The sequence below is a fragment of the Ptychodera flava genome, chromosome 19 (assembly GCF_041260155.1).
Source record: "Ptychodera flava strain L36383 chromosome 19, AS_Pfla_20210202, whole genome shotgun sequence".
Classification (NCBI taxonomy): Eukaryota; Metazoa; Hemichordata; class Enteropneusta; family Ptychoderidae; genus Ptychodera; species Ptychodera flava.
Window position 1 is genome coordinate 23,394,190 of NC_091946.1, and position 10,974 is coordinate 23,405,163.

General features: G+C 38.6%; 1 protein-coding gene across 2 annotated transcripts in view; it reads left to right on the forward strand.

Annotated features, from left to right (window-relative positions):
• Positions 1 to 10,974, forward strand: part of LOC139118965 (ubiquitin carboxyl-terminal hydrolase 9X-like) — a 71,963-nt gene that overhangs the window by 57,457 nt on the left and 3,532 nt on the right. The window contains exons 52-61 of one of the 2 annotated variants that reach the window (XM_070682561.1): positions 249 to 390; positions 947 to 1,028; positions 1,699 to 1,847; positions 2,550 to 2,723; positions 3,810 to 3,962; positions 4,806 to 4,974; positions 5,566 to 5,768; positions 6,296 to 6,442; positions 7,299 to 7,427; positions 8,724 to 10,961. In XM_070682561.1, the coding sequence (XP_070538662.1) occupies positions 249 to 390; positions 947 to 1,028; positions 1,699 to 1,847; positions 2,550 to 2,723; positions 3,810 to 3,962; positions 4,806 to 4,974; positions 5,566 to 5,768; positions 6,296 to 6,442; positions 7,299 to 7,427; positions 8,724 to 8,927 (1,552 nt within the window). In that variant the 3' untranslated portion in view covers positions 8,928 to 10,961. Of the gene's footprint in view, positions 1 to 248; positions 391 to 946; positions 1,029 to 1,698; positions 1,848 to 2,549; positions 2,724 to 3,809; positions 3,963 to 4,805; positions 4,975 to 5,565; positions 5,769 to 6,295; positions 6,452 to 7,298; positions 7,428 to 8,723; positions 10,962 to 10,974 lie in introns of those variants that run through there. The other variant, XM_070682562.1, reaches the window with a different exon arrangement.

Sequence of the window (10,974 nt, forward strand, 5' to 3'; positions counted from 1 at the left end):
TCCATAGAATTACACATATTTTTTTCTTATCACATATCAATGTAGCTCTGGTGATATCTATTATATGGTCAAACAAGCTATCAAAAATTTCGAACTGACTAGGGTGAGTCTCGTGCTCCAAACTATTTCAAGCTGTTAACTTACTCTTCTGAGTGTACAATGAAAGTTAGTAGGCGTGACCTCGTGAATTAAGTGAAATGCTTGAGACGTGTTTAATTTTTTTGCACCAAATATGATTTGTATTACAGAGGTCCTGCCAATGATTGGTATGAAGCACTGTGCTCACTTCTCCGGTACAGTAAGAATATTCGCAGCTGGTTTGCCAACAATGTACTCTTTGCACATCCTTCAAGGTTTGCAGAGTATCTCCTAGAGTCGCCTAGCTCAGAAGTAAGTTAATGTTCATTGGGTTTTAACATTCCCATGTTACAGATCATAGTACAATGGACGATTTGTACTCTTTAGTGTGTTGGCAGTACCTCTCATTATCTGAACATCTTGAAGTTGTTGGAGTTGATAGTTTAAGGTAGTGTGCACCTCGAAAGTGAAGACTTAAATCTTTCGCTCAAATTTTCTTCAGGGAAATTTCCAACCATCCTCTCCCAAAATTGAGAATAAAAAAATCTGGTCACGGTGCGAAATTTATTGCTAGAGAAACAAATTGCATGATATTTACTGACTCGTGAAATTCAAAATAGCCGCCATCCCTATGTTAAGTGTGCAGGGGGAAAAATATGATTTTTAATTTTCACAAAACTAAGACGGTAAAAATTGTTTGACTCGAAAAGCTTCAAAATGAGTCCCCTACCACAAGTGGTAGATCAGAAAAGTGTTGTAAAACTTTGAGAGTCTGAATATCTGTCCCCAAGGCGCAATCTACCTTCAATTGCAGAGTACTGATAGAGGATTTCTGTACCTTAACTGGAGTTTACACATCTCCTTTCAGGTTCGGAATGTCTTTGCTAAGATCATAGTGTTCTTGGCACACTTCTCACAAGGAGATGGACCCTTCCCTCCACCTTTCCCTGGTAAGTAGATATATATTCTGGACAATCCACGCAGACTGACTGTCAGTGTATTATTAAATTTCGTCATGAAAAAATGTGTAATTCCAATTTTCTATGTGAGATCTTGATTGTTTGATTTTAATTTTAAAAAAACACACTCTATCTCCCCGCCAGACACATCTCGTTCTTACATAATAGTGTGGTCGCATGTCTTCCAAAACGGACATATACATAGGAAGGCTTCCCATGTATCTAGCCTTTTCAGAAAGTTTAGAGAAATTACTGTAGAATATACTGTTTTCATAGTGTCTTTTGCAGATTTCCAACATCTGTCATTCACCTGAGCAAAGTAGTCTCAGCTAGAACCTACATACATACTATGAGACAATTCACCCTACCATATTCAAGATTTTTGAGGTCTTTGCTGCAGCAGTATGATTTCAAAACGCCTCCTTTTATCAGCCTAGTAGTAATAAATTGTGAAAAAAAAAAATTTTTATGGGTCAGTGGAAACTCGAAATTTAGTAATTTGTAACTTATTTAAGGAGATAGTTTGATACAAGCTGAATAAATATTTGCCTCTTTGTTGAAATATTCACATTGAATTGAAGTGAATTTAATATTAATAATCTAATCATTAGTCCCAATACAAGTGTGTAATTTGTAAGTGTTTGAATCTCTGAATGTGTAGGCCAAGTGATAGATTCCAATGCAACGCTGAGCGACCACCTTCTGCAAGCTGTGCTTTCACTGCTGAAGAAAGAAGTGTCGGAACATGGACGGCACCTCACACAGTACTTTCTGCTATTTCAAATGTATGCCAATCTTGGAGTTGCAGAGGTGAGCTGTACGACAAAACTTACACAAAGTCTCTCAGGGTAACTCTTGGAATTCTATAACGCACAAAGCGGTTTCATGATAGAGCCATTACAGCAAAATTCAGAGAGACAGCTATACTGACAATGCATACATGTGATGTACCAAAATGGTGTGTTTCTTCCCATGAAACATCATGGTCTTGTATTTCATGAAATCCCCAATATATCGCACAACAACATGGCGAGTATCAAGATTCAGTCCCTCTCATGTAGTTCCGTTAAAGTAGCATGTGCTTCAAAAAACGTGAACTTTTGCGCAGACTTTCCTCTGAGAAACTTTAAACCATTCTCTTTCTAAAATCATGGATAAAATTTGGGGTCACTCTGCAAATTTTGCAAGAAACAAATTACCTAAAATTTTCCGATATTTGAAATTCAAAATGGCTGCCATCCCTCTGTTAACTCTATGGGGAAAAGTTAAATTTTCAATTTTCACTACAGGGAGATGGTGAAAACTGTATTTTATCCAAGAGCTTCGAAATGAACCCACACAAGCGGTAGACCTCAAAGTGTTGTAAAAATTTAAATCTGAATATCTGTCCCAAAGGCGCATTCTTCCTTTGTAATAAAATTAACTGCTGGACTGTTGCATAAGTGTGTATATCAGTAACACTGTACAATTTCATCATCTGTAACTGTTTGAGATCATCTTGTGTCTCTACAGAAAACACAGCTTCTGAAGTTGAATGTTCCAGCCACGTTTATGCTAGTTGCCTTGGACGAAGGGCCAGGCCCACCTATCAAGTACCAGTACGCTGAACTAGGAAAGCTGTATTCAGTGGTGTCCATGCTGATCAGAAGTTGTGATGTCTCGTCCAGGTGTCAGTCATCCACCACGGTGAGCTTTAGTCACCCTCCTACTGTCTGTCCCTAACCTCCCCATTGTCAGATGGAATCTACCCAAGTTCAGATCTTCTAAACAGTACAACTTTTTGGCTGTAGGGTGTTCCTAGTACAATATTACGACCATATTGTGAACTCGTTGAGCTATATGTAATTTAGGATTTGTGAAATTTTCTTGAGCCAGCAATTATGCTAAAAGGGAGAGGGGTCGTAAGAACTGCGTTCAAAGGTCATATGGGACCCATACGACCAATGTAAGCATTGTATCTTAGGTGATTGATTAAAAGTAAAACATGTTTGTCAAAATGTCTATTGTAAAATTTAAATGTTGCAGCTATGTATATGTGATACATCTAACAAGAAAGTCGCACTGGTGCAGTTCAAGTGACCACTTCCTTTCAATACATGTTATATGTAAAATCTTCTTGAATTGATGAGTTCAGTCTTGAATCACTTTCATATCAAATGGGCATTGAAAGTTCACTGAGTATTTCACAAAGATGAAGCTTTTAGCATTTTGGTTTTGGAAGGATAAAAGAAATTCACAGTGTGTGTAGAAAGTGAAATTTCAGGTATATGTCGCCTGACATGTACATGTGGAAACCAGTTTAGAAATGCCCATTTGTAGTTCTGTGAAATAACTTTTGAAAAAAAATTGTGACCATCATAGCATTCTCAGAATCATAATTAGGCTTTGTGGCAAGTAAATTTGATCAGGTTTGGTCCAGAAAGTTTTAACTCTCCATTGCTGTGTACAATTGTAGCCATAGTAGATACGAGGATTATGATGCGCATTTATGATATGCATACACTACAGGTGCAATAAAGATATATGAGGGTCTGAACACATGCTCATATATAACCAAAAATGTAAGTTATGTGAAATTAGACATGAATCATGTTGTATTGATATATTTTCCACTGTAAAAATTAACTATTTCACTGAAAAGTGTAGTGCCTAGCACTTTCATTGTATTCGTTTCGTTGAGAGGGCCTCCAGCGAGTGTCTTCTGGAATTTAGAATTGATGCACATTGATTTTATGGATATTTCTTCATTCTTCATCTGTTTGTCAATTGTAGAGCAATCCTCCAGTACCCAACCCCCATGGTGACCAACAACCCATCATGCCAATCCAGCCCCAGGTGGTGGAGATCCTCTTTGGTAGGGCTAGCTATGTCAAGAAACTCATTGAAGATTGCAACAATCAAGATGAAACAGTAAAACTACTTAGAGTAAGTATCTGCCTTGTATATCCTCCTTTCAAAGGTTTGTTCTCCACACAGCAGCAGGAAAATTATTTCTTGATGCCAGTAACTATGAATCAGTGTCTTTTGCCAACGTTGGGGAACATTCTTAACCCCTTCACCCCCAGTTCCCTGTGTACAGGTCCAACTTAGCCATAGAAAACAATGGATTTGGGACAAACCATGGTGGTGAACATTCTTAAAGGATTTTAGGAAGTCTCGTTAGGGTTTTGCTATCCTCATATCTGATCGCAATGATATACAAAGAGGAACCCTGGAAAAATGACTTGGGATCCCTGGTAACATTTACCTGCTTTATTGCCTTCAATGAAAACTCTAAGCAGTGTGTTCGCTGACACTCTGAATGTTCAAACTTCATCCATACTTTGCATCATATGGCGACCCATCATGTGGTAGCCCACCATATGGTAAGCCACCATATGCTAACCAACCATATGCTAACCCACCATATGGTAACAACTTTACTGTGGAAAACAAATGTAAAATTCAAATACTCTGATTTTTGCAAACTCCTATAATCCTGCCATGTGTGCTAATGACAGTAGTGATGCAAAGAATTGATATTTTGATATCATATGAGTTTTACTTCACACGATCAGTAGCATTGTGCTAGCTTTAACAAAGAGTAATCGCCAGAACTCTCAGATATTCAGAAACCAAGTGTTTGTCATATTCTTTTGCAAAATATGTTTGTTTATAAGGTACAAGTTACTTTCAGAATTGGAGACGTCATTTGATGAGGTAAAGTATAGCTGATCTTGCTGATAACATTTGTCAATTCTCATTACATATATTGTTTTCATTTTGCAGTTTTGTAGTTGGGAGAATCCCCACTTTTCATCAGTGGTATTGAGTGAACTGCTGTGGCAAGTAGCATACTCCTACAGCTATGAACTTCGTCCATATCTAGATTTACTTCTGCAGATGTTGCTACTTGAGGACTCCTGGCAGAATCACAGAATACACAATGCACTCAAAGGTGGGTTGTGATTTAGCCTTGCTCTTATAGCCCACCACAAATGACTGACCTGATTTAAAATGTTCTCCTCATAATACACATTTGGATTGGAAGGTTTTCAAAATTTTCAGCAACATTTTTATGTCTGTGTAGCAGTCAAATTGTGTGACACGGTACGTAAGAGCTGACTATAGCAAAAGGGCCCTAAAGAGGTGGTATGACTGGAAAGAGTTATTGAACAGCCATGGAAAGCAATGTTATATCCAGTTACACCCATGATTTACATAATGCTTAACCCTTTCGGGCCTGACTTTCTTAGAACTTACCAGAGCTATACCTATTTATATATATTCGGGTTTAGACCCAAAGGATTAAATGACCAGTTTGCCCTGAAAACGCATATAATTTTTTATCACCTTCAAAATTTTCACAATATGCCTGCAAGTAAACCTCACATCAGATTGAACAATATCACAAATTTTCGTGCAATGAGAGTATTGCTGAATTCTCTTGTGGGTCAATAGTGCACGATGTTAATGCTGGGTTGATTAATGATTTGGTTATATTATGTGTAGAAAAAGAAAAAGAAAATAAATTACTTTTCTCTTGCAGGTATTCCGGATGATCGTGAGGGTCTGTTTGACACCATCCAGCGTTCCAAGAACCACTACCAGAAACGGGCCTATCAGTGTATCAAGTGTATGGTGGCGCTGTTCAGTAACTGTCCAGCCGCCCACCAAATGCTGCAATCTCAGGGTGACCTCAAAAGAAAGTGGACCTGGGCTGTGGATTGGCTAGGAGATGAACTCGAGAGGGTGAGTAGTTTGAAGTGTTTAACTTGCAGTTTTCATAGTTTTGTATAAGTTCAGCTAGTATGTGCACCGAAAGTGAAAGACTTAAACTTTTGCTGAAACTTTCCTCAAGGAATCTTTCAACCATTCGCTTTAAAAATTAAGAATTATAATCTGGGTCACCGTGCAAATTTTGTACCAGAGAAACAAATCACCCAAGATTTACCGACATTTGAAATTCAACATGGCCACCATCTCTGTGTGAACTCTTTAGGGAAAAATTAAAATTTTTGATTTTCAGAAAATTAAGATGGTTAAAGTTTTTCTTATGCAAAGGGCTTCAAAATAAACCCCGACAAGTGATAGATCAGAAAAGAGTTGGAAAAGTTTGAGAGTCCAACTATCTGTCCCTGAGACTCATTCTACCGTAAAACAAACCATTGTCAAGCAGCTAATGTTTAAACACTTTATCAATTCTCTGTCTAGTGAAGGTGTTGGGACAAAACATCTCTACTCACATGTCCTTGCTGACTTTGTGTATCTTTTTCCAGAGACCCTATCCTAGTAATACACAGTACACGTATAATAACTGGTCACCACCGGCACAGTCTAATGAGACTGCCAATGGATATTTCCTGGAGAGGTCTCACAGTGCAAGACTTACCTTGGCCAAAGCATGTGAGCTGTGTCCAGAGGAGGTGAGATAATCAGCTCCTGTAATCTGTTCACCCCATTGCTTTAACCTGTTCACCCCAATTCCCTGTAAACGGTCCACACTCGCCATTGATAACAATGGGTTTGGGCCAAACCATGGTGGTGAAAGGGTTAAACAGGTCCACACTCACCATTATTAACAATGAAAGGCCAAACCATTGTTGTGATTGAGTAAAAGGAAATTTGCCAGACTGATGTCATATGACACACCATATCATTGATCAGTGTTGTGATTTGCTGGTCGATTCTCATCTTGTTTTGATAATTCTTTGATGGCAGACAAATCTGTTTAGTAAAGCAATATGATTTCAGTTATTGCAAACCTAGGTGATAATTCAATAACTAATCCGCAGAGAGTTTCAAAGTATCGTCTGTTTATAGATCACCTTCTTCCACATAGCTCAAGGAATGGATCACTGTTTGTCCTGTGTGATTGGTGTTATAGATAAGCCATGTTATCATGTGCAGATCATGGCATGATCTGTGAGTGCACTGTGGAATGGAAGTATAGAAAAGTGTGAAATAGATCAATTTTGTAGACATTTCCTATATTTCCCTCACAATTCAAGTGACAATTTGTGTATCATGCAGTGAGTGTTGTTCAAACATTGGTCACAATACAACCCTACAATTTATAGATTATGATTGGTTGCAGAAATTAATCATGTCAGGCAGAAAGCATAGAGGTGGGTGTTGATTATAAGACCTTCCATAGAGTCACCTCAGTTTCGTGTTGCCAGAATAAGGTGCTATAATCAGACAAATGCAGTATGTACCAAGAAATAATGAATGAGAGTGTTTCAGAAGGTGAACAAGAAAATTTTGTGTTATTTGCACCAGGAACCTGAGGATGTGGAAGTACCTGAAGACCAGGATGGATCACCCCAGGATGAAGGCGTGAATCCCTACCAGCAACAGCACATACACCATGTAACACCTCAGAATAACCAGCAAAGAATTACACCACAGGTAAGATATCCAGCATATACTCCATGTAACACCTCAGAGTAACCAGCAAAGAATTACACCACAGGTAAGATATCCAGCATATACACCATGTAACACATCAGAATATAACCAGCAAAAAATTACACCACAGGTAAGATATCTAGCATATACACCATGTAACATCTCAGAATACACCACAGGTAAGATATCCACAGCATAAACACCATGTAACATCTCAGAATAACCGGCAAAGAATTACACCACAGGTAAGATATCCAGCATATACACCATGTAACATCTCAGAATAACACCACAAGTAAGATATCCACAGCATATACACCATGTAACATCTCAGAATAACACCACAGGTAAGATATCCAGCATAAACACCATGTAACATCTCAGAATAACGGCAAAGAATTACACCACAGGTAAGATATCCAGCATATACACCATGTAACATCTCAGAATAACACCACAGGTAAGATATCCACAGCATGAACACCATGTAACATCTCAGAATAACACCACAGGTAAGATATCCAGCATATACACCAGTAACACATGAGAATAACCAGCAAAGAATTACACCACAGGTAAGATATCTAGCATATACACCATGTAACACCTCAGAATAACCAGCAAAGAATTACACCACAGGTAAGATATCCAGCATATACACCATGTAACACATCAGAATAACCAGCAAAGAATTACACCACAGGTAAGATATCCAGCATATACACCATGTAACACATCAGAATAACCAGCAAAGAATTACACCACAGGTAAGATATCCAGCATATACACCATGTAACATCTCAGAATAACGAGCAAAGAATTACACCACAGGTAAGATATCCACAGCATATACACCATGTAACACATCAGAATAACAAGCAAAGAATTACACCACAGGTAAGATATCCACAGCATATACACCATGTAACACATCAGAATAACAAGCAAAGAATTACACCACAGGTAAGATATCCAGCATATACACCATGTAACACATCAGAATAACCAGCAAAGAATTACACCACAGGTAAGATATCTAGCATATACACCATGTAACACCTCAGAATAACCAGCAAAGAATTACACCACAGTTAAGATATCCACAGCATATACACCATGTAACACATCAGAATAACCAGCAAAGAATTACACCACAGTTAAGATATCCACAGCATATTCACCCTGAACACATCAGAATCAAGAGAATATATAGTCACCTTTACTGTTTGCTAGGCTGTAAACTTTGTTGGACGTAGGCAGCCATAAAAAAAATGTTCGTTGTCTTTTATTTTGCAGAATAACCAGACATTACAGAACAACCAGCACCCTCACAGTTACTCCCAGCAGCATGTTGCAAATTTACACAAACAGAACAATACTATAAACAATGCCATCAACAACCAATCCCGACAACCTGTGCAGTCACCGGACGCCCCAGAGCGTGAAGCCAGCGAGGACTCAGAAAGCACCCCTACACAACAGAAGAGCAACAAAGAATAGACGCCTGTAGTTTGGTTTTGTGAATTTGAAAACAGTCCAGGGAATTGGACCGCCCCTCCCCCTTCAGTATTTAGAATGGACCTCACTTTTGGAGAACAATGGATTATTCCAAAATAATCGAAGATGATGATTCATCATAATATTGTTAAACATTGGTGGCTGTTACTCTCTCTGGTTGGATGAAATTTTGAAGTAGCATTGTGATGCAGATGACCCAAGTTTGCATATCAAGGAACGGGAATTACTGTGTAGTAAAGGAAGCGAGGACCGCAGCAGGACAACTTTTACTTCCAGGAGGCTTTTGCAGCATTTACTCACGTGACAGCAAGGAATATGCATGCAGGAAAGAGGATAGAAATCCGCATGAAGGACATGTCGGGAAAGAGGATTTTAGCGGAATGGATGGATGGAAACATAAACCTATGCATTTCCCCCTGCAGACTTAGCCCCACTGTAGTTGGTTAGTGTAGGAGAGCACTCAAACACCTTCCTCTAGACTGTACTTAATTAGTGTTAAAAGGAATATCTCTATGTATTTGTGTTTACTGTTTAGTGTTGTACTTGAGATGTGAAATGGGGATTGTCAATGTAGTGACATTTGTATTTTACAGAGAGGTACTCTAGTTCTGTGGTGGATGTTTTTGCACACTGTAGGAACTTGGTGCATTGCTTTCTCAAAGAGAATATTAACCCTACCACCCCTAGTGTATAGAAAATAGTTCCATCCATTCCATTGCAAACAATGGGATTGGACCAAACCAGTGTGGTATAGGGTTAAACTACATCAATAAAAACTGTATCATAAAGCAGCAATTGTCCTAGATGCCCAACAGTTCCATCCCATGGGGTTTTACCTAACCAGGGATACTTGTCACTTGAGGGCGCTCTGTAGCATATTTTGCGGTGGTTCAGACTTTTTCAACAAACAAAGCGAGAAGAGCTTTCCTCCATAAAGATCTTGGCTGTGTGATTTACTATGCATGTTTATGATCAAACAAAGCTTTCATGTTTCAAAAAAAGTCGCACAATGTAAATCAAAAGTGGTAGCTGTTGTTGGTTGTACACATTAATCTGTGCGGTTCCCACCAAGTGGACTGTTTTGTTCTTGCTTATTTCTCCTCTTTTACTCTGTTCCCTTTTGCAGTAATCAGGCCCTTGTTCACCCACTCTGAACTTGGGAAACTGATGAGACAAATCATCAAAAGTTACACAAATTGTCTTAGAAGTGTATGACTGGGGAAAATAAATCTCATCTTGTAGTGTTTGCAAAGATGACGGCTTGCAAAATTACAATTTTGTACCAGTTTTTGAACTCTAAATCTGAGCTATTGATCCTCCCCTACCCTGAGTAGAGGTTCAATTTTACCAAAGAAAAGAGTGAGATTGGGCTGAACCATGGTGGTAAAAAGGTAAAACCACTGAAGATTTACTGGAAGGAAATTGGACACTGTCACTCTTGCAGAGCATTTCAATGATTCGGTCATTATTGATCTACTTGCAACCAACTTTTGCAAGAACTGTATCATTATTAGCCCTCACAACTGTACTCCAATCCTGTGCGGTTTTCAAACAAAGAAAAAATGACTTTTAAACTTTGACCTTCATTGTATATTAATTGACCTTTCTATTGTTCCTTTGATATGTAAATTTTTTGTTGTTGCTGTACCTGTAAATGTGGGGGCCTGCCATGAAACTGTCATGACCTGCAGAAATTGATGTTTAGATGAGACAGTTCCTTTATTTCCAGAAAGTATGAACCACATTCAGTTTGGCTTAAATTAATTCTCTGCTGGTACCAAAGTCAGTGAAGATTGGTCTATACGCTTTATGCTAGTCTAGCATTTCCTTGTCTATTCCCAAGTAGCCAGTATTTTACAGAGTCAAAAATTGACTGGCTAAATGCTAGGCTCACTCTGTGTGCGAGACAATAAGAACCATCCCTTCATCTCCTGACCCTTTGAACCATATACATAGAGGTCAAGCCGTACATGTCATAGGTCACCATGCAAAGAGGTTAACCCCTACATGTCATAGGTCACCATGCATA